The 24,798-nt window shown below is 37.9% G+C and overlaps 1 protein-coding gene across 3 annotated transcripts in view; it reads right to left on the reverse strand.

Moving 5' to 3' along the window:
* VCAN (versican) overlaps nt 1-24,798 on the reverse strand; it is a 103,567-nt gene that overhangs the window by 2,068 nt on the left and 76,701 nt on the right. For 2 of the 3 annotated variants that reach the window (XM_006081239.3, XM_014449644.2), the window contains 4 exons: nt 23,446-23,604; nt 21,848-21,930; nt 4,758-4,902; nt 36-218 (listed from right to left, as the gene is read on the reverse strand). In XM_006081239.3, the coding sequence (XP_006081301.1) occupies nt 36-218; nt 4,758-4,902; nt 21,848-21,930; nt 23,446-23,604 (570 nt within the window). Of the gene's footprint in view, nt 1-35; nt 219-4,757; nt 4,903-21,847; nt 21,931-23,445; nt 23,607-24,798 lie in introns of those variants that run through there. The other variant, XR_002828122.1, reaches the window with a different exon arrangement.

The raw sequence follows: 24,798 nt of genomic DNA on the forward strand, positions 1-24,798 counted from the left end.
GCACGGTTGTCCATTCCTTCTAAAGTACCACTTACGGTTCATGCAGGTAATTTTAGGCATAGCCCAATTTCCATTCCCTAGGCAACGAATAGTTGGAAGGTGGCGTTGAATGAAACCATCTTTGCAGTGATATCTAATCAGGGAGTTGATTTCATAACGAGGTTTCATCTTTCCAAAGGTCTTGGCATTTTCTACAACAGGGGGCTGGCCGCAAGCAACTAAAGAAAAGTAAATCAAGTTATTTCCAAAGAATCTAAATATTTCTATCAGTATGAGTCTCTTTTTATCTCTTTCGCTACTTATGAAACCAATCTAGCACCATCATAAAAAGCAATCACTTAGAATTCACAAATTGAAAATATTCAAGAAAAAAAAGGTAAATAATGAGGCTCTGGGCCCAATTTGAATCCCAGATTATGTCTTCTTGGATTGCATTTTATTAAAGAACCATTTGGCTAATGGTCACTTTTTCTGGAAAAATTCCAAATTAAAAAGTACCAGTTTCATGTGGCCAGGTGGTATTGTCTTAATCACTAACTCAAAGTTTTTATTTATTCCCCATTTTCACTTGGAACAATAATAAACTTGTGACAATTAACTATTACTGTCACTTCCCTGAAAATACTTAAAATCTAAAATAACATCATAGATTCAAAATATGGGTAAAACATGGCCAAATTGATACTCTTAAGTATCAATAAAATATCTCTGCTTCTATTTACTCTTTTTTGACTTCTCTATAAGACAAAGGGAAAGTCGGGACTTAATATTCATGCTTGATTTTGTAATTATCTTAAAATTTAAACTCTTGAGAAGGGTAATGAAGATAAATTTTGGAAAATTTATAATTTTTAATTTACAATAAAAATTCTAAATATCAACAAACTTAGCAATAGTAAATAAAAAAAAAGAAGTAAAAGAAACCTTGCAATCCAGAAATTCAAGAGGCTGGGCAAATTGATTCAACTGAATTTGAACTTAAAGTTTTATTCAACGTGGTGTACTTGTTCTAAATGATATGTTTTAAAAATTAACATTTGTAATTAGCAAAAAAAGTTATCTTTAATGAAACACGAGCCAAGCATCTCTTTTCACTCACATAGGACTTGTCACTCAGATAGACATAACCTAAAAATAGATTATAAAATCACACTATATATAAGAAATTAGAAATATTTGTACATGTATTTTATCTTCACAAATTCCTAAAGCAGAGATTTCTATAATAACATATCATTTTCAATTAATAAACTACACAGTGTATGTGGTTCAGTGATAACTCAATCTGGATACCTGCACTTCTCTGTTATACTATGAAAAGCCTATTCCAAGGTCTAGATACTAGCAAGTATCAGATAGAACCAAACTGACACAGAAGGTTAAAAATTATGAACTAGATAGTTCATTATACTTAATTCTGTGCTATGTTGACAAATTAGAAATTATCTTTATAATTGTGGGGAAAGTAATGTTGAGATTTCTTCAAAAACTAGTTATATATGAATACCTATATGAAAGCTAAAATAGTTCAGTGAATATGGTACTGGCAATGACAGCAGATAGACCAGAAGTAGATCCACACATATATGCATGATATTTGACAGAAGCGACATGGCAAAGCAGTGAGGAAAAGTAGCTTTTGCATTTGGACAATTGGGTATTTTTATGGAAAAAGTTTACTTGGTTTCTTACCTCAGAGAATACAAGGAAAATCAATTCTAGGTGGCTTAAATATATAAATATAAAACACAAAACTATAAAACACTTAGTAAACAACATAGAATATCTTTGTGATTTTAGAGTAGTAAAGGTTTCTTGAGATGAAAAATGGTTTAAACCATAAAGGAAAATGTAACGAATTGAAGAATTCTGTTCATCAAAAAATGGCATAGGGTAAGAGTAAAGACAAGCTACAAACTGGGAGAAGATATTTTCAAAATATCTAATTGTCAAGGTATTCGTAATCAGAATATAAAAAGAACTCCTACAAATCAATATATAAAAGAGAAGCAACCGTTTTTAAAAAATAAGTAAAAGACATGAACAGAAACTTTACAGAAGAAAATCCATGAATAACCTATAAGTGTATGAAACAATATTAAGGGAAAAGTATCCAAGAAAATGCAAATTAAATAACAAGAAATAACATTTTATACCCACCAGACTGGCAAAAATTTCAAAGTCCAAAAATACCAAATGTTGGCGAAGATGTGGAGTAGCAGGACCTTCACACATTGCTGGTGGGAGTGCAAACTGGTACAACCACTTTGGAAAATAATTTGGCTGTTTTCTAGTAAATTTTATGGTACATATATCCTATGACTCAGCACTTCACTCCTGGAAAAATACCCTATGAAAGCTCACAAAAGTCTACCTGGAACAAGTTCAAAAATGTCCACAGAAACATTGCTTACAACAGCAAAAATACTTACTATAGCCCAAATGTCCACTGGCAGGAGAAATGATAAATACGATGTTATATAGTCATACAATGAAATACCATACAGCAGCAAAAATGAAGAAATACAGCTACATGCATCAACATGGATAAATCTCACAAACATAATACTGAACCAAAAAAAAAGCAAGGCACAAAATACATACAGTATGATTTCACTTACATAAATTTTAAAAATTTGCAAAACTAAATAATGTGTTGTTTACCCATACAAACATATGGGGTAATACTAAAAAGAAAAATAAGGAACTAAGTCATCATCGATGGTTGGAATTGGGAAGTAAATAGATGGGACTGGAAGGAACCTACAGGTTCTCCAGTGAATAGTATTCACTGAGGTGTTCTTTTAAATATACATATGCCCTTTGTATATATTATAGTCCTCCTTTATGGGTATTTAATTAAAAGTAGAACTATTTTGGTCTGTATGTTTTAAGATGCCTAAATTATCTGAAAGGAGAAATGAGTATGCTTTTTTAAAAGTCTATAGACAGTTACAAAATTCACATAATTCCCCAGAGAACTAATTAACAAAGAATTAAATCCACATAAATAAAAACCAGACAATAGGGAGATAAAATACAAAGATCATTTTGTTTTGTTTGCTTTCTCCTTTAATGAGGTAGAGCCAAAATGTTATGAATCTCTTTCCCCATTGGGAAATGTAAATTGTGATGCTGGTTTTGGGAATCCTTTTTAGTTATAGGACAGTGGTTTTCAACCTGGAGTTTTCTTCCTCTCCCTCCACAGGAACAGTTGCAACTCCTAGAGGCATTTTTAGTTGTCACAAAGCAGAGGAGAGGGGCTTGTAGTGGGGAGAATGCTACTAGCCTTCTGTGCGTAGAAGGCAGAGAAGACGCCAAACATTCTGCAATGCCCAGGACAGCCCCTCACAACTAAGAATTATTGGACCCAAAAGGTCAATAGTGCTGGTGCTGAGAAACCTTGCTACAGGAAAAATTAATATAGCATATAAGAATGTTAGCATCATAAAATGAAAAGCATGACTCCAAGGACCATTTGGAGATCTGAGAATGCAAACATGACATTTGGATAAAGACAAACAGTTCATTAAAGGCTTCTTACATTACAAGCAGGGAAAACAGACACTTGATTTGCTATTTTCACAAGTCCCATTGCAGACGTGCTGAGGCAATGCACAAAGTCAGGAAAGCGGCTCATGTCGAAAGGATATTCACAATAAATTCTACTTTAGATCAGAGAAGAGCAAAGTAATCACAAATAACAATTGAGTTTTATCTGAGCTTTGTGTATCTTAATGTTCTCTTTGTTCTAATAGCATTTCTCATTTTTGAAGTTTCCTGAAATATTTACAGAGTTTAAATTTGTACTTTTATTATTTTTATATTTTAAAAAATCAAATGGATTTTATATTTTGCATGTGTACTTTGAACTCTTACTTGAGGTCTAGCTCTAGAGACTAAATATTCATGCTTTAACACCATTGCAAACAGGTTAAAAATGTTTATGGAATTACTATTTGTTTAAGGAAGAAGTCTATACAGCTTGCCTTAGAAATTCAAACATACTGGTCAGTGATAAACACAACACATTTTTAAAAAATCAGCATTCTTAACTTTATCTGTTTAATGTCAACTAAGCAATTCTCCTCATTATGGGACTTACATTACAACTGTTTTTACTTGATTGCATCTTGAGGACATTCAACCACTTCACGGTTTATAAGCATATAATAAGCTTCTAAGGAAATGATTAAAAAACTCAAAGTCTACAGAGACCAGGCATTTAAAAACAGGGAGGACTGAATAAGGACTGCAATGAACTGAAGACCACGGCCCCCGCTGAGGAGAGCAGAGGTTTTCAGCTCCAATGCTTCAAACCATGGACAAATTTGAAAGGGTCAAATGGGTACCAGTTGTTCTTTTCCTTCAAGTAAAAAAAAATCTATAATATTTTATGATTTAACAATTTTGAAATGTTGACAACCAATTTTTAATGTTTTCTTCATCAAAATAAACAGGTCTTCAACCCTTGTGCTGGCTGTTGTGTGTGTGTGTGTTTTTTTTAAAGATACTTGGAGGTAATTTTTCTGCATAAATACTACATTGTTATCTTAAGCACCTGAAATCTATGGTGCCAACATTACAGAAAACAAACTTCTCAATTGCATGGAAAGAATGAAATATTGCAGAGCAACAGGAGATGATGCACATGACATAGGCAGTTCGTGTCTTAACGAATGAAGCTTAGTCTTACTGAGTTTACCTGATAATGAATAGGTGGGTTAAGTAGACATTATTAATGGGGTATTGATTACCTGTTCCTTTCTTGCAAGTATAGGTGAGATGGTAATTGCAGGGAACATCATTCCACTCGCCGTTCTCATGCCAAATGATGACAACACAATCTTCTCCAGAAGAAAAGAAGCTGTCTGGCTGGTTGGGCCTCCAGTTCTCATATTGCTGCAAAAGTGGAGAGAAAAAAATGACTACTTGAGAGTAGCATATTACAAGCATGATAGTGGCATTGAATCACAATCAAATTAGAATGGACTAAACAGTTTCGATTTAACCATCTAGCTAAAATGATTTTGGTGGTAAAGAAAAAGACTTTTATACTTGAATGGATAATATATGTATGTATCTCAATGTCTCTCTTCAACAATTGTGTATTTTTCCTTTGGCAATGAGATATAGCTGAGGAATTTTATTCTACATTTCTAAATATATAATCAGTACTCAATTTAAGAACTTAATCATGTTATTATTGTTAATTATAGCAGCATTAATGAAAGTGGAACAAATAAAAAGATCATAATCTTATCCCTCTGATCCATCATTTCCCTCTACCTTTATGTGCACATAGAATTTATATGATTGTGATTATAGTACAGTCAAATTTGTATGCTCTCTTTTTTATGTTACCACTATAAAGTATCTTTCTTTGTCTTTTTTTAAGTGATTGTTTTATCCAAATTCATTTATTTGGTTAAAAATTGAGACATTTGATGTATATATTTTATGTATTTACCTGCTATACCCGTACACATCATTTTATAATTAAACTTTTTGAGTTACTCTGTTTTAGATGTGATTTTATGTGCACCATACAGTTGAGTTTTGCTTTATGATTTAATCTGGAAGTTGTTTTCCTCTTAATAGGAAACGTTTACCACGTGTATACATGTTGACAAGATAAGCATTTAAAAATGTATCTTGCTATATGCCTGGCCAGAGTGGCTCAGTGGTTAAGCATCGACCTATGAACCAGGAGGTCTTGGTTCGATTTCCTGATCAGATTGTGGGCTCGATCTGATCCCCTGTGTAGGGCATGCAGAAAGCAGCCAATCAATAATTTTATCTCATCATTGATGTTTCTATCTCCCTCTCCCTTCCTCTTTGAAATCTTTGAAATCAATACAAAAATATATTTTAAAAAGTAAATATATCTTTGGGGTTTTTTGTATAATGTATGTTCAGAAACTAATTGAAAAGAATTTTATTGATTTGATGTTTTTCTACTGGTACCCTTATATCTCTATCTTTAGATGGTATCTATCAATTCCCCATTCTGAGCAATGATATATAACTGGAAATCTATTTTGCCTCGATCATAATAATAAATGCCGTTTATTCAGCACATATGATGAATGAAGCCCTCTTCTAGATACTTGTTATGCATTATCTCTTTCATTGTTCTAACAGGATTGAGAGTAATTTCAACCTTACAGATATTAAGCACCCAGGACTCTTTGGTTTATGTTCAATTCTTTGTTACTTTAAAATACTGCCTCCATATCAACCAATAATTATATGAAAAACACAGCCCCTATCCCTATCCAAAAATAACAAGCATTGATGAGATGAAAATATTATTGGATTAAAAATAAGAGTTCACTTTGCTAGTCCTGAGTCTCCTAACTAGAATGTGGAATGGGACAATTTTGTTTGTTCAATGTCTTTCCCACTCAACTTAAGTATCACTTTCCTACTATGCTTTGCCTACTGTGGTTTAACACAAATCTAATGCTGACAAGACTGTCAACAAACTTCCTTCCTATGGTAGAAGTAGCTTTATGTAATAGTGGCTAACATGATTATCTTTAACAGATCTCTTAGCCTTTCCTGGAATGAAATTTAAACGAAATAAGTCTGTGATCTGAAACAATCAGTTAAGAGATATTATTTGAGAAAGTTAAAGTCAGAGAAGAAAGAACTCTACCTAAGAATTAAGGTGGTTTGTTCTCAATTCAGAGCATGCAAAAAAATGGTGCTACTATTTACTCCCAACAGCACCATGGCCATGTTTATGTGTTTTTAAAATGCATAAATATACTAGAGAACACCTATACTTTTTATTTCTTCTCAGAAAAAAAATGTGTCTTTTAAAACTTTCAAATATGCTACAAAGCTAAATCTTTGATAAAAGAATTAGTAAGAAGACTAAACTTTGAAAACCTCAAGATTAAGAAATCTACTTTTCCTTCCATCTCTTTGCTTAGCTTTGCTTTAAAGTCCTCCTGAGTCATGCCAAAATTAAGATAGGAGGCTAGAAATTTTGGCTTTATTGATTGATTGATTTTTTTATATATTTTATTGATTTTTTTACAGAGAGGAAGGGAGAGAGAGATAGAGAGTTAGAAACATCAATGAGAGAGAAACATCGACCAGCTGCCTCCTGCACATCTCCTACTGGGGATGTGCCTGCAACCCAGGTACATGCCCTTGACCGGAATCGAACCTGGGACCTTTCAGTCCGCAGGCCGACGCTCTATCCACTGAGCCAAAGCGGTTTCGGTGATTGATTGATTTTTAAGAGAGTCTTTGAAAAGTGATAAAATTGCAAAGAACCAAGGGAGGCTTAAAAAATTGTTTTGTTATTTTTTGTTTTTGCCAAAACACAGAATGAAGGTTGTTTTTATTTCTCTGGTGGAAACCAAAATCCAGAAATTAGATGGATTTATATCCAACTCTAGAAGACTTCACCAAACCCTGAGTTACTCGCAGATGGCCCTGGGTAGGAAGCTCAGGCCAAATTCACCAAAGTACTCTGACTGGCAGGTCTCCCTTGGACCAGGAACAGACCTTTGCTCTGAACTGGGTTTCTAATGACTTACTTCTTTTCCTTTTCTTTGTATACTTCCCTTCCCTTATTATCTTTCACCAGCCACCCAACAACCCTTCTTCCCCCTACTCTCCTTTAATAAATAATAGACAAGGAGCAACAAAGAAGAGATACAAAAAGTCATATTCAGTCTGTTGCTGATGTATAACTAATTTGTTTAACAGATTAAGATAGAATAAAAATAATAAACAAAAAAATCGAAATGTCTTAAAAATAATAAAAATCTATGTTTAATTCCTTTTATGATCAAAGATTCCAGACCTTCTTAAATATTTAATTTGGATTTTGAGCTCAATACTTTCTAGCTTACTTTTTAACGAACCTCTTACAAGCAACCAGAAAATGTCCTCAGAGGCGGAAAATGTCCCAAATCCCAAAGTATCTGTGCGATGCTTCCCCTTCCTTGTCCCCACCCACACTGCCCATCTCCCTTTCTTGCTTCATTTTTCTTCAGAACACTTATCGTCTAACATCCCACATGATTTACTAATTTATCTTATTTTTTCTCACTAGTAGATTATAAGCTCATTGAGGACAGGAATTTAGGGTTCTTTTATTTAATACTATACCCTCGGTGCCAAGAACTATGCTAGACACATGCTGATGTTGTTTAATAAATAATCTGACACTTATAAATAATGAACCACAGAGTGTGTTGCATTCTCCCCTATCTACACCTACCCCGAATTGAAGATGTTGCTTGCTGCTGGCTAATAATGGGTGAGACAGGCAATCACAGATACAACGGGTGGAAGTAAATAACTTCTCTGGAAAACAGCTGGCAATCCATATCAAGAGCCTCAAAAAGTTCCTACCCGTGGACCCCATAATTCCACTTCTAAAATTCCATCCTAAGGTAATTTTAGCTGAACAACACTTTACCTAAAATACTAGTTATACTTCCCAGTAAATGGGAAACAACCTATAGCGTGAACACATATTCAATCAATTGGGGTATAGCCAGACAAATGGAATATTGTATAACCATTAGGTATCCTGTCCTTGAAGAATATATAAGGTGACGGTAAATACTAAAGTGTTAAGTTAAAATTCAAAAGCAAAACACTAAAAACATAGAATAATCCAAATTTGACACATACCCTCTGATGCGGCTGTGTGTGTGTGTGTGTGTGTGTGTGTGTGTGTGTAAAAGGCCAAAAGGAAATGCCATAAGATGTTATAAAGTTTATATCTGGGTGATCTGAGATTGAAATTATATCTTATTTTTTGTATCCTTACATACTTTCCTACTTCCCTAGAGTGAGCGTGAATTATTTTTCTAATCATTTAAAATGAGCATTGTAAAAGGATCTCTGCACTATCAGAAAGGAGTTACAGGTTTCTTAGCGAACCCTTTTCCAATCTAACCTCAACAAATATCACTTCAAGTTTCAGGCATTGGCTGCCCTGGATTTTGCAGCTGACATTTCCTCCTGATCTGAACAATAACCATCTCATTTTCACACTGAAATGAGATTCAGATTCTCAGGGTGCAAGCTGCCCAGACTCAGACCTCTGGTAAAAGATTTAATTGTTTTTGGTGGGAATTACATTTGGCTTGCAACAGTGATTTAAAACGTGTGTTCTGTGTTGTTGCTTGGCAGAGCTGTGGCTTAATGGTGCAGGACCAAATTTTAGGTCTGTGGTTTTTACAAGAATGTCTGATACCCACAAGCATGTCACACTATTACCTCATATCTGATAGCTCCATTGTGCGGATTTATTTTGGCTGGGATGCTTTGATTCTGCTCCATGTTATTGCCAAATGGAGTTAGCAAAGGAAACTCGAGTTTTCTGAACAACTTTCTTTGTTCCCTTATAAATGCTTTACAGCCTTATTTAACATCACTTGCAGGGAGAAAGAGCATAAAAAAATAAATCTTTGACTTTAGGTTTAATAATGTGTGTGTGTGTGTGTGTGTGTGTGTTTTCACAACAGTTAAATGTGACGGAGTGATCTCTCCTCAGGAAAGCAGTTCTGAGTTAGAAGAATGTAATAGAGCCTCTTTTACACACACAGGGCTTCATGCACAGAGAAATAAAGATTCTTGGAATGAGCAGAGAAAAATTCACCACTCCTATATGGATGTTTTCCCCTTCACTTGGGATTATAAGCATACATTCTGGGTCAGTGATGGCGAACCTATGACACGCGTGTCAGAGGTGACACGCGAACTCATTTTTTTGGTTGATTTTTCTTTGTTAAATGGCATTTAAATATATAAAATAAATATAAAAAATATACATCTTTGTTTTACTATGGTTGCAAATATCAAAAAATTTCAATATGTGACACGGCACCAGAGTTAAGTTAGGGTTTTTCAAAATGCTGACACGCCGAGCTCAAAAGGTTCGCCATCACTGTCCTGGGTGATCTAGCCTGGATCGACCCTCTTCTAGGGCTGGATGGGCAAACTAAGAATTGTTCCAGAAAACTAGCATGATTTGGGGAGAATTCATTTTAACTTCATTGAAAAAATAAGTGCTGATCAGACTTTCCCCCTGTTTGTCTGTGTCTCAGAGACTCATGTTCCCCACGCAGAACCCTGAACTCTTGCCGTCTCCCCCAGAGACCAGGATTAGATCAATACGACACCAGAAAGAGAACCCTAAATTACTTTCCATCTCCAATTTCTTCTGATGTAGAGAAAACTATGGCATGAAACTTGAATAGTTGATTAGAGAAAAGCCAGCTAAAATGGAACATTTTCTACATGTTCAGTGACAAACTAGCATCTATTAAGAGGCAATATGTGATAAAGTTACTTTTCTTTAGAGTTCCAATTAAATGACTACCATTTTCTACCTGTAAAAAAAAAGTGGCAAAAGAGACACCTATTTCAATTGTATTTAGTAACTTCTCAGTTATTGTTTTCTCCCCCTCCCTCCCCATTGGATTCAAGTACGTCAGCTGCCAAAAGCATAAAATGACCAAAAAAAAAAGTAGCCAAAATCGAACACCTAAGTACAGTTTTCTCACATGAAAATTGTCTCCATAAACCAGAGAACCCATTTTGAACCATTTCTAATACTGAGAAAAACTCAGAGTAGACTGAAATTCTTCATCAAAATGTATTAAACTTTATAAATGCTTAGGTTACTCCAAGTAATCCATATTTTATTGTGAAAAACATATTCCTGTCTTACATTGATATAAGAGTGCAGAGTAACTGTGCAGGTCTACGGGAGCACACAGCACTTCCCTGCCGGCCACATTCTTCACTCTCAGAGCGTGGCTAGTTCCACAGATCTCACAGGGAATTTACTAATTTTTCTCAAGCAGAATAGCAAGAGAGCTATTCTCTCCTTCCTAGCTCTTCACAAGTCTCCAACTTGATTCAATTAACATACTACAGGAGCCCTGACTGTTTGGCTCAGTGAATAGACCGTCGGCCTGCAGACTGAAGGGTCCCAGGTTCGATTCTGGTCAAGGGCATGTACCTTGGTTGCGGGCACATCCCCTGTAGGAAGTGTGCAGGAGGCAGCTGATCGATGTTTCTCTCTCATCGATGTTTCTAACTCTATCCCTCTCCCTTCCTCTCTGTAAAAAATCAATAAAATATATATATTTTTAAAAAATTAACATACTACAGGAAAAGTGTGTGTAGGGGTGGGGTCTCTGCTTTTGAAACTTATGGGCAATCTACTAAAGACAGACAGGTTTACATCCTTTCAAGGGGAACTCAGATTATATGGTGTCTAGGAGTCCCAGCTGTAATTCAGTGATACCAGACATCTTTTATCTTTAAAATACACACCACAAGGCCATGATCAATGGCCCTAAACTGACCTCAGATAACTAGCATTACAAGTATGAACAAAACAAACTGATGATAAAGTGTAATGTAACTAATTGACCTTTTCCTTATGCAGCAATAGATAACTGCCTTTTCATACAGTTAAGAAAGCATTACTTCAGAAACATTCAAGACAGAAATAAACCAGGAGCTTTTTTTGCTTTACTTAAAAAAAAAAAAGGCATTTGCTTGGGTTCAGTTTTGAGCTCTGCTTTCAGTTAAAGGAAACACGACTGACCAGTATCAGTCAGTTACTGCTGTGACAGTCACATCCCCGCTGCCGCTTTAGGTGATACAGATATAAGCAAATTGATTTATGAGGAAATATGCAAACAGCTGGGTGGTGAAAATGAAAGGGTGGAGCAAGGAAGGTTCTTGAAGCAAAGAATGGCTTATTCTTATCCGTCCATGCAACATCCCAAAACAGTGCTCACTTTTCCACATAAAGCTTTTTTTTTAAAAGTTTTTGCAAATATTATGCTAAGCGAAATAAGCCAGTCAGAGAAAGACAAGTAACACATGATCTCACTTATATGTGGAATCTAATGAACCAAAAAAACAAAAACAAACAAACAAAAAAAAACCTGATGAACAAAAAAGATCCAGAGATATTGAAGCATGCAACAGACAAATGTATTTCAGAGGGAAGGGGTGGGGAAGTGGTAAGAGATTAACCAAAGAATTTATATGTATATATGCATAGCCTATGGACAGAGAATAGTGTGAGGAAGGCCTGGGGTTGGGACTGAGTTGGGCGAAGGGATCAATGAGGGTGCGGGGAGGGAGCGTGACATCTGTAATGCTTTCAACAATAAAGATAAAAAATTTTAAAGTCTTTGAAAAAGAATGTCAATTCAAAAATAAAAACCTTGAAGATACAAGGTTATGCTTCACCTCTACCAGAGAAAGAATTCCCAGAACATTAAATAGTCTTATTTTTAAATTCCTTTTATCAGCATCTTAAAACTAAGACGTTTTCAATCCAAACATAATAATTAGCCCTTCTTCATAATATTTGACCCATTTCAAATCCTTTCCATTGCAATTTTTTCATTTCTTAACTTTATCAAATAACTATATAATAAAAGCCTAATATGCTAAGTGTCCGGTCAACTGGTTGGCCATTCAACCAATCAAAGCGTAATATGCTAATAATAAGCTAAGGCTGCTCAACCCCTAGCTATGGCATGCACTGACCACCAGGGGTCAGAGAGTCGACTGGTTGACCTGTCGCTATGATGTGCACTGACCACCAGAGGGCATACGCTCCGACCGATAGGTTAGCTTGCTGCTGGGGTCTGGACAATCGGGACCGAGTGAGACAGACCAGACACACTCTGGAGCCCTCCTGCAGTCCCTCCCCAGCTGGCCAACCTCCCGCGTCCCTCCCCAGCCCTGATCATACACCGGTGTGGTCCCTCAGCCTGGCCTGTGCCCTCTCGCAATCCGGAACCCCTCGGAGGATGTCAGAGAGCTGGTTTTGGCCCGATCCCGCAAGCCAGGCCATGGGACCCCACTGGTGTACAAATTCGTGCACCAGGCCTCTAGCCTATATAATAAAAGCCTAAGCGACTGTATGGTGGAATGACCAGAACGACTGATCACTGTGATGTGCACTGACCATTAGGGAGCAGATGATCAACGCAGGAGCTGCCCCCTGGTGGTCAGTGAGCTCCCACAGGGGGAGTGCTGCTCAGCCAGAAGCTGGGCTCATGACTGGTGAGCACAGCTGCCACAGCAGGTGTAGTGGGCCAGGATGAGCGTGAGTGGCGCTCAGCCCCCAGCCCCAATTCAGGCTCCTCCCTGGCCTTCTGCCACTTGGCACACTGCTAAATCCCCCCGAGGGGTCCTGGACTGCGAGAGGGTGCAGACTGGGCTGAGGGATCCCCCCACCACCCCCAGTGCACAAATTTCGTGCACTGGGCCTCTAGTAAGGAATAATCAGTGGGCACTAACTAGTTCTTCTAAAGAGACATTCTGTTTAGAATCTCTTAGTTTCTTTTCCTCTACTAAAAGGAAAAAAGAGTTTTCACAGACACTAGATAAAATTAAAGGTCATCTTTTTGTATGTCATAAATTTAGATTTACCACCATCTCTCTCTCTCTCTCTCTCTCTCTCTCTCTCTCTCTCTCACACACACACACACACACACACACACACACACACACACACAACCTGTGTAGTACATAAGTTCCCACCATAAATATAATAGAGAATATGCAAATGGTTAATGATTAGCATAGTAGACTGCAACAGAGCCCTTGAGATGGGAAAACTAAGCTATTCATTAGACAGACTTGATAGCTAATCGAGCAGTTCTTACACACTAGCAGCCATTGGGTTCCAGCCTGAGAAAAAGGTACAAATCATCTCATATTGTAGCTCTTCAGGGACTCTAATACATAACTGAAACTGCAAGTCTTGAACTCCATCTACCTATGTATCACCTACCTGTCCTAAGTATATTTAAATATAGTTTTTCAGCTGAGATGGAGTCACCTTTTACTCTTTAAAATTCACTATAATTTAGAGAACCTTTGATGGCCAATTAAAGACTCTATATTTCAGAACTATTATGAATATTGTCAAGCACATTTGAACAATTAATCACACACATTCCATTGAAAACAACATTCTTGACATTTGCTCAGGGAGGCTATTCTATGACATAATATATTATTGTAATTTGGGGGAGAATTTACTAAAGCATCAAGTAAGAATTTGGGTGTGTTGTTTTTTTTCCATGAGCTGTCCAGTCACCATTTTCACCTACTCTGCCTCCCCCCAAACACTGCTCATTTAATTCATTGTAAAACATTTTCATAAGAAAACCAGAATAGTACTCTAGGTTCACATACCAAGGGAACTAGCCAAGGAAAACTTTTCACTGGTTTATTATTGTGTGTAAAGTAAAGATACGGGAAAGACTAGTGCTAATATTTGCCTCAGTTGCTAGGATTTTACTAAGCACGTGACTCCATGTGTTGCTTCATGCTGCACTTGAAAAATCATCTTTTTTACATTTAACTTTCAAGTTCACAATATCAAGCAATTTGTGCTAGAATTTTTAAACTCAAAGCTATAAGAACTTAATTCACAGAGACTATTATTCCTGTATAGATTTAGTTGGTGGTCTGGGAATGTGAAGTTTTGGAACGCAAAATACAATATGGCCACTAGGTGGAGATAGCCATCCATCAATCTATTAAGAATTACCAACTCGCTGTTAACAAAACATAATTTAGAACACAGCCCCAGAAATCATGTTCATTTACTCCACGTGGCAAAAAAGATGAAAGGATCATCTGCAATATGTCCTCTCAGATGTGAGGGAAAGCATGAAGGAAGCACTGCTGGAAGAGGGGCCTCAGCCAGATCCTATTTGCCAACCTGATTGCATTCGATTCTGTTCCAGGCCATGGTAGCCAGAATCAGAATTTTCTATTTGACTAAAATGTTCATCTACGACAGCTTATTTTTCTGCATTTGGCCTTTTTAAAGCATCCATGGTGTACATCAGTGGTGAAATCGTATCAGAAGCAAAGCCAAATCTATAGTGTCCGCCTAAATAAAATCCTTACAACAGGGCAGGCCATCAACACCTCTGCACACCAATGAATGTTGGCAGTGTGATTCACGTTTAGTTTGGCGTTAGGTACAAACTTATCTGGAGTCGCTGTAAAAACATGACACCTGTACTAAAAGCTGTGCAAACTCCTATCACCTGTGCTCCCACAGCTACAAATGACATCCCAAAGCAGTCCATGCCAGGGGTAAGCAGATAACCACCTAAGTATAAAAGCAAACTCCAAAGAAAAAATACTTTGCCAAGAGGCCAGCTTACTCGTTTGAAACACACGCTGATAAGGACCCACCTCTTCCCTAAATAAGGAACTCAGAATGACCACGCTGGGCTACCCCCAGCCTTTCAGAACACAGGTCAAACGTTTATCTGAAAGAAAGCTCGGGGGAGTACTTATTACAGAAATCCAAACATTTGGGAACTTTAAAATGCCCTTTTCCCCCCCTAGATGGCTGTGGGACACAATAGACGTTTGTTTGCAGTCTGTGGAGGGTACATTAAACTTTGTTTTATTTAACTTGTTTGGGGCAAATGACCTCCCTGCAAGGTAGAGATAGACCCTCTACTGATCCTTGTAGTTGCATAAGGTTACTCTGGTCTGGGTCCTTATTTATTTATGTTTTAAGGGAGGTTAGGATTCTGCTGTTGTCTTTTAGTTGAACAACCGAAAGGAAAAGAGCAGCTTTGTTTCAAAGGAGAAAGACACATTTGTTTTGGTGTCACTGCCCTAGGTTGGCAGCCTAGAGACAGATCTTGCAAACATGAATATGCTGAAGGGAAGAAAAACGAACTTGGGGTCTCCTGATAGTTGTTAAAGTGGCAGTGTGCCCATTATTTTCCTAGCTGGCAAATCTCTGTGTGGGAGAGCCTATCTGCCAGCTCTTGAGCACAGCACTAATCTTGTGTAAGAGCGTGAGCTCACTGCCCTACAAAGGCAGTAATTATCAACAGCATTTTCCACAGGATGTGAGTTCCTCCCACTGTGAGACCACTGGAGAGAGGGCCCCAGGCAGAGCCCCTCGGAGCCACTTGCATTCATCCAATCCCCACCGTGCATGGGTGGGTGCCAGTGGCTCCTTCGCCCCAGGCTTGTTTGCACAGGTCTTCAGTCAGGAAGTGCTAAGGATCCAAATGCAACTGCAAGTGCCAAAACTCATTCAACATTTTTCTTCTGCCTTTTTGATGGTGATTCATTGCCTTAGCCTTATTAGCCATGAAATTCTGATGTCTGTATGTGACTTTAAAGTTTCAGGGAGCATGCTGGAAGAGCATCTGTGAGAAGGAACGGCAATGCATTGATCATTTACTTATCATCTTCTCCATTAGGAAATGATGTTCCGGGGATGGGTAAATGTTGTTCTTCCAGTGTTTGACCCGTCACTAGCCATCTGCACTCAAAGAAAGGCAAGGTGGAGATGAAGGTTTTATGTTCCAGAACTACTCTATCGCACCTCATATTTCCCGTGAGGAATCAGAAGGACCAGTGCTTGGTTTCAAACCAAACTGAGCTGCAACACAATGAAAAATTGTCATTAAGAGCTCGGTGGCCTTCTGCAGAAAAGAAACTGAGAGTTCTACTAATGAGGAGTGTGTTAGAGGCTGAGGAAACTGCATACGTTTTCCTTGGCTTTTAGGTTAATATAATGAAGCCTGTGAGGTTTGACATAATTAACGCTGATATGCAGAGGACTTGTTCACAGAGAAGTGGCATTTGGAGCTAAAGCCCACACCACAGCTGACACACACCCATCTGCAAATACTTTCTAGAAAGTCTTAGATTTTCAGGTGGCAAAAGGAAAACTTAAGTTTTGGGTTTGAGGGTTTTGTTTTGCATTATTGTTCTGCTAAAGCATGTGTAATCCTTTCAAACAAGCAGAAACCTACAAACAAGCTTAGAAAACACCAGGAATTAGTTAATTCTCCTGGTTCTCTTTTCAATGTCCAAGACATCTGGGAGAGGGAGGAGGCCAAAGCCTTTGTGTTTATAAAGGATAATGATGATCCATTCCTGCAAAAAAGAGCAATGGTTTATGGCCTGCAATTTGTTACTCCTTTTCTCTGCCCCTTTTAAGTGTCTCTTCCTGGGTTAAGGGCTATTTCTTTATTGTTTCTACCTTTTTCAAAGCTGGTTTTTCTCACAATACTTTGCTTGACAGACTTATGTGTTTATTTATGAAAGAAGAAAAGGCACTCTGGATTTAAAGTCAAACCCACAACCAATCTGGCTATTCTTACACATCAACTCCAACCAGTAGGGCGAGTGGGTGCCCCCAATTCTAGGTGTGCCAGCTCGCCAATGTTGGACCATGCTTATTAAGTGAAATAAAAATTCAGTTATGTTCTAGAAATATTTTAAAGTAGGATTTTTTTTAAGTAGCAAAGGCTATCAATTAGCTTTTTTGTAATCTATTTCCTAAGTATCAAGGGACAAGTCGGCTAGACATTGATGGATCTGTGAATTAGCAACTTGTTCAAGATTACTAATTCAGGAGATTCAAACCCGTGCAGAGGAGAGGACGAGGAGGAGGAAGTCATGACTACTTCCTAGGAAGCCCTGAAGCCAGCAGCCTTGCAGGGGTCAGCTTAAGCGCGAACAAAGTGAGATGACTGAAGGGAAAATGTGCAAGAGATGCATAAAATGTCGAAGAATAAATTCAGGATTTGGTGAGTTTTTTTTAACCAAACACATCAAACTTTCCTAAAGCTCCTCAGCATTTTAAACAGGGAACTAACTGGGCTGTCAGTTCTATTCAATCCTCCACCTCTGGACAATGCTACCGAAGGTGGCATTTTTCTTTCAAGTCACTGTGTCCGATCCATGAAGCATTGGGTCTCCTGTGGTGATGGGTTAGCTTTGAAGGTGCTGGGGAACTCAGGGAAGGGATGAGAGGAAGGAATTGCCTCCTGAAGCCTCATTCCTGGGGGTCAGAAGCAGGAGGGAGCAGGATGGTAACAGCTTTAAATCTCTGCTGTCCATGGGTTGATTTTAAAGAGGTAAGTAGTGTGATTAAAGCACCCAACTGTTTCTAATATCTCCCTGATTGTGCTGTCCATGGACACACTGTAGTCTATAGTTCAAGGAAAGCTGTAAAAATGGATTTGCTATAAAGTAAAAATGCTTCCATAGTGTTTCCTGACGTCTGTGCTTAAAAGGACAGTCACAGACAGTGGATGAATAAATGAAGCTCTGTCCAACCTTAAGCAACAATTCATCCTTGGTCAAACCTGCAGAGGGGCCGTGGTGGAAATGTTTGCTTTCCATCTTTCCTTTCCAAAGCTTGTTGTAAATGTATTCTTGGGACAACCATTGACACAACTGTTATCATTCCCAGTGGGAACACCTATGTCCTTCGCGTTAATAACTTTTGTAAGACACATTATGCTTGGCTATAACTTTCTGTTTGTGAGGAACATTGTTTTCTTGTCACCATATTTTGAAATCTTACCTATTATGTTTTAATGTTTTTCATCTTGGTACAACTTTAAATAAAATAGTTAATTTAGGTTAAGCAAGAATTGCCACAAAGAGATTCAGCCAAAAGAATTACTTGGTCATTTCAGGATTCAGAAGATAACAGTGAGTTGGTTGAACAATTTATGGATATTGATTACCATTCAAAAAACATTTGTTAGGTCTCTATTTTTGTCAACAACTCTGCGAGGTGTTGAACAAATAGAGATGAAAGTTAATCTCTGCCTCAGAAAGCACAGTGTCAGGAAATTTATACCACAGGGGTCTGTGGTAGGATGGGAAGAGGCACAAGGAACTGCAGGAACACAAAAGATGAGCATTTAGTCACACCCAGCTTGGAGGGCTTCCTGGGAGAAGACCTTTAGCTAAGCAAGGTATTGAAATGCTTATTAAATAAAATGTAGTAAGGGGCATGAACATTCTAAGCACTACGGCAAGTGTGTGCAAAGAGCTGCAGGAGTTGGGGGTGCTGGCTTATTCTTTGAGATGGGATTGCTTAGGAATCGGCAGGTGGAGTGCATGGACTTGGCATGCCATGCTCATCATTAGAGCTTTTACTGAAGGCAATAGGAAGACACTGAAGAATTTTAAGAAGGGAGTAACAAGAGTTTAAGGCAAGGAGAAAGGAAGGTCACAGGCACCGCAAAACAGATCTGGGGGGAAACACTTCAGACTAGTCATTCATTTAACAATTATTTAAGGCTAGAACTTAAAAGTCAGATAATAGTATAGAAGCTAGATAAGAAATATTTGCTTAAGTTTGCCAGCTTTAATGTGTATTTAACTTGGATGGTTTAACTTAGTGTCTTTGAAGACATTACTTGGGTGACAAGTGAAGTAATTCATTATTGAGGTTATTTGTCAAGGTTTCCAACAAAGCACTTGGGGCATTTCACTGTTAGAGATCAATAGTCGAGTTAAAGAGTAACTGGTAGTAGAAATAACTGCTGGTAGAAATAACGTAGTAGAAACCCAAGTGACAAAGTGAAAATGTAAATGTGTTAAGAGAAAATAACCTCCATAGAAATCACAAGGGGAAGCCTATAACCAATTTTATTCATGAGCATTCTTTTGTGAAATTTATTGGGCAAATAAATAATTTTTTAAAATATAACAAAAGCAAGAGTTTTGCACTTTGTTAATTATATCAACATCCTATTATAGAGGCCAATAATGTGGAGGGAATTGACCAGGATCTGAAGAAGAGAGGCAATTTAGGTAACTTGGACAAATAACATTGTTAAATTAGTCTAAGCATGTAATTGAATTAGTCTAGCTGTGAAGCATGTTAAATATGATATAATTATGCTGCAAGTTGGAAGCAAAGTTTAATTATTTCAAGAGAAGAAATTATTGAAATTGAGACCTAATATAAACTTGTTTTTACTGAATATTAGACTGAGTAACCAAAGATAATATACGGTAAATATCAAAGGTTCTTTTTGTTTTAATACTGCTCTACCTCCCAAGAAGGATAAGCAATGATAAATCTTTCAAACAAAAAGTGGGGGAGGGAAGGGGAGGCAATCACTCTAAAACATAAACAAAGTCCTTAAAATTACACACAGTCAAGTTAACACCATTTCCAAGGGTAAGCAGATACTGCTTTCTCCGATGAAGAGTTTACTACTAAGGGTATTTTCAAAAGCAAGACACTTGGAGTAAACAGCGAAACAAAGGAGAACTATTTTATTCAGAGGCCTGTGCACATATGGAACCTGTTAAGGGGCTGGTGGCTGCAGAAAGAACTGTAAACGAGGGTGAGACACCTAGCCTGTCTCAGAAAGGAAGGGATGGAGGCAAGGGTGGTTTCAAAAGCAGAAAGTGGGCCAGAGATCAGTCAGATGGGAGGGAGACAGGCTGTTGGGCAGATGGTCTTTTCTGTTCCAAAATGTTCAAAGTTAAGGGACACTCCTTACCACACTTTTATTTCATACAAAGAATGAATTAAGAGGAAACCGGGGGCCAGTCAGAGTTTTTTCTGGAGTTACTTGTGTCATTTCTTTGATAAACTTTGCTTGTCTGTGTAATTCATTTTCTGCCTTCTTCAAACCAAGGCCCTCACTTGGTGTGCTCTCCATCACCCTTAGCTTTCAATTAAAAATGTGAATTAATTAAGAGTAAGGTTCCTGTTTACAATGTACAGTTATCAATGGTAGGTTATCTTCCTCTGGAAATTCCTGGGAAAGATCAATATTTTTCGACAAAGTGCAATGATTGCTTATTTACCAAGTTTAGACTATGAAAATGATCATTTCACAATCCACTGAAAATTAACGGACACAGACAAAAAAAATGGTTAAGTTGGCTTGCTTTGGCTTAGTGAAATAATGGCATCTGATGAGCCAAGTGAACTGGAATGGCATCTGACAGGGAAGATAAATTCCCTAAGATATTTTACAGGTCTTACATGCCTGCCAGGTATGTCAATATTCAGTCTCATTGACCAAGCTCACAGAACTTCTAGGGCCTTATCATGGAAACCATGAGAAATAAAAAGCAAGCAAGAGAAACACTTCTTTGAAGAGTTGAACTGCTAATGGAGAGATCAGAATAAACACGTAGGAACATGCAAAAATGGTAAGAATGAAGACATACAAATCAATTCTGTGTAACCAATGAGAGATTGCACATAGTCAGGGACTTGGCCCAATCAGGTGAGCACGTATGTTGCAAATGACAGGCTTTACATATACTCCACCCAGCCAGCTGCAGCTCTTCTAGGCTCAGGGCCAGCACATACAGGGAGACCATGTGGTCTGGCTCTGCAGGGCACGAGTAAGTACCAACCTGAATGGCCACCTTGGCATCCTGGCTTCTGTAATATAGTTGGAAGCTCACAACTACCTGCACTTTTCACGGTGCTATTTATAAAGGAAAGTTTGTGAGAGGAAGACCCACTGGTGGGTATCCTATAAACCCAGTTTATCCCAAAGAAAGCAGTATGCATCCAACAAGCGAAAACACATTAAATGCCTATACTATATAATCTGCATTAAGAGAATTATGGAAACAGTTTTAACTATTGTAATACACAGAAAACTGTCATTTTAATTTTTATGTATTCACTTACAAACGAATAAAAACAAGTCTCTCTTCCATTAAAATGAATATATAAGGACTTATGTCATACCAATAATAATCAAATTGACCAAATTGATCCCCTTAGGTACAACAAAAAGAAAACATACAGATGCAAAAACTGCACGTACACCACTGAGCAAGGACAATTAGAAGACAAGACTAATTGACCCAAGAGGTGTGGTTCATATATCTTATAGCAGTGGTTCTCAACCTTCCTAATGCCTTTTATTTCACTGAGTGACCCTGAGCAAGTCACTGAACTGGTCTCCAGTCTAAAGCGCCCTTCACACAATGCAATCAGCACACAGTACCAAGTTCCTAGGAATCCTTTTCATCAGCAGCTTACCAGTGTGCTGCCATCAGTCCAACGGAAGTCATGCTCAAACATCTTGTCATTGAGGCCTATCCACTGGTAGTCATGGCCCAAACCTGAAAGATGGTAAATAACACGGATATTTTTATTACCTTCGCAATATATGGATGAAACATACAAAAAGATATTTTCAGAATGAATCGTGTATCCTCTTTACTGGATGGATTTTTGTTTAGTTATTCATAAAAATTTTTCATAGTCTGTCTTTTGTCCTTTTGCCCAATGTGCTTTAAACTAAAAAGCTAATTTTCAAACACTGTAAAACATTAAAATATGAGATATAGACATTATTTTTCTAGCAGTTTACAATTATTTAATGGTTTTCTTCATCCTTACTCATGATAGAAACTTTTGATTTATTCTTTTTATTAATTTATGCTATTGGTGCCCAGGCAGAGTGGCTCAGTGGTTGAGCATTGACCTATGAACCAGGAGGTCACAGTTCAATTCCTGGTCAAGGCGCATGTCGAGGTTTTGGGCTCGATCCCCATTAGGGGTTGTGCAGGAGGCAGACAATTGATGATGTTTCTCTCTCATCATTGATGTTTCTATCTTTCTATCCTTCCCCCTTTCTCTCTGAAATCAATTATATATATATATATATATATATATATATATATATTTTTTTTTTTTTTTTTTAAAGTTACAACATTGGCAAAAATTCAGTGACCCAATAAAACATGACAGATCTTACCCATGCTACCCTCACTTTGAAAGCCACATGTTTCTTCTCAAAGCAGTTTAGACAGTGAATATCTAGACCAAACAGTCCTGCAAAATTTCCTCAAAATTAATTGTTTTCACCATAAGATGAGTCATTGGCAAGCATACCATGCAAAAAGTTAAGTGAACCTCTATCCAAATAGCTAATTAACAATCACATTTCTAAAAGATAGGAGGCATCATGAGAACATATTTAATTGCGCATAAAATAATGTTTCATGAGCAAAAAAATTCTACATATTTGTTACATGAAAGCTAGCTTGCCCTCCTCTTTGCTATAGTTTAAAGAGTAAGTAAACAGCTTCGGTAATAAGTTGCATTAGTATTATCTCTGTCTATTCATGATCTTAATATGAAGTCCACTTGCTATGGTCTAAAATAATAGAATTTTGGATGAGAACTAATTATGCACAGGAGATAAGAATAGGGTTCTATTAGCAATTCAGTTTGAATTACTGGGACAAAAATAACTGAAAGCAATTTTCTCTTTAACTTTAGACAACATATGCATGTATTCTAAATAGACTATGAAGGTAACCATCAGAAGAATTAGATTGAACCCTAAGATGCAGCCATTTTTGTAAGTAAAAAGCTGATCAAATAATATGCTGTTTCACCTCTTATTGCAGGCCATCCAAGAAATGCCTCCCTGTGTTATAGTTAAATATTCCCCCAAATGGGGGACTCATACCAGATATATGATTTTAAGTAGTTCATAGATGAAGGATTTAATAAGTGGAATCACAACTCAGAGTGTACTTGTTCTTTTTAATTAGACGGGAGAGAAAGCTAAGAAGGTGGTGAGAATGAATGAAGCTTCAGGAAACCAGTGTATATTTGGTACATACGATTCACAAACATTTGTTCTTCGTGAGACAGAATGCTGGTGAGATGGGCGCCCTGCAGACGGCATTCCCGTTCGGCTGCATCCCACGTGCGTCGATGGGCGAAGTACTTGTAACACTGCCCTTGGAATTTGTGCCAGCCGTAGTCACATGTCTCCGTGTCTGGGAAGAAATCAGGCAGAGGCTTCTTAAACACATCTACGTCATCTAAACTTGGCTCACTGATCCAAGTGCTAACTGAAGACCCAAGGCAATATCAATGCAACATCCCTGCAGTAAGGGATCCATAAAATTTGGCAGGATGACAAAAATATTATGATAAAGAGAGGCCAAGTGATTCCTGCCAAATGGATGGCTGTACTGCAGGTCCTCAAATAAGATCTTGTTGTTCCATTCAACTTCGTTTTATTATAACATAGATGGGATGCTATAGGAACTTAACTGTTGTTTATAACCGTCAGCCTATGGTTAGACACAGGCCTGACACACTAACCTGAAATAAAGACATCATTTCACTTAAAGTCTCAGAACCTATGGAGGATGTTAAGTGAGAACTTACTGTGCATCTTTGGACTGAAAAGCCAGCATCTAACCGCAATGTCCGCGATTAGAGCCAGCATGAGCAGGAGAGAAGACTGGAAGAGAGGCCAGCCAAACCTCTTAGGCTGCAGTGTCTACTGACTTACTGGTAAAGTAGTTGGGGCTAATTCCTTACCAATGAAACTTTTAGTGATAAGAATTTGGCTAATAGGATTCTGGATGCTTGCATGAGTACTTCAAAGGTCTGGAAGTAGGAGTAGTCCTTTCCCACTTCCCAGAGAGATAGCTGGTGGCCAGTCTCTGGCCAGGTAAGATTTACAAAGAGAAAAAAATTCTTCATCGGTAGCAGCTTCTGGGATACAGCTAAGACTGTGTGCCTTCTTCCCAAAAGGAGCAGGAATATAGGTAACTGCAAGTGCAAATGCATCTGGATTTTAAGTTTATTAAGAATTATAAAACCTGAGTTCTTTACCTTCATTCCCAGTATTCCACTAAGCCTATATATATATATATATATATATATATATATATATATATATAGTCCCTCAGCCCCTCAGCCCAGCCTGCACCCTCTCCAATCCGGGACCCCTCAGGGGATGTCCAACTGCCGCTTTAGGCCCGATCCCGCAGGGTCTCGCAATCCGAGACCGCTGGCTCCTAACTGCTCACCTGCCTGCCTGCCTGATCACCCCTAACCACTCTGCCTGCTTGCCTGATTGCCCCTAACCACTCTGCATGCCTGCCTGATGCCCCTAACTGCTCCCTTGTCTGCCTAATCCCCTTAACTGCTCTCCCCTGCCAGCCTGATCACCCTAA

This window comes from Myotis lucifugus, unplaced genomic scaffold (assembly GCF_000147115.1).
Source record: "Myotis lucifugus unplaced genomic scaffold, Myoluc2.0 scaffold_0, whole genome shotgun sequence".
In the NCBI taxonomy this organism is placed as follows: Eukaryota; Metazoa; Chordata; class Mammalia; order Chiroptera; family Vespertilionidae; genus Myotis; species Myotis lucifugus.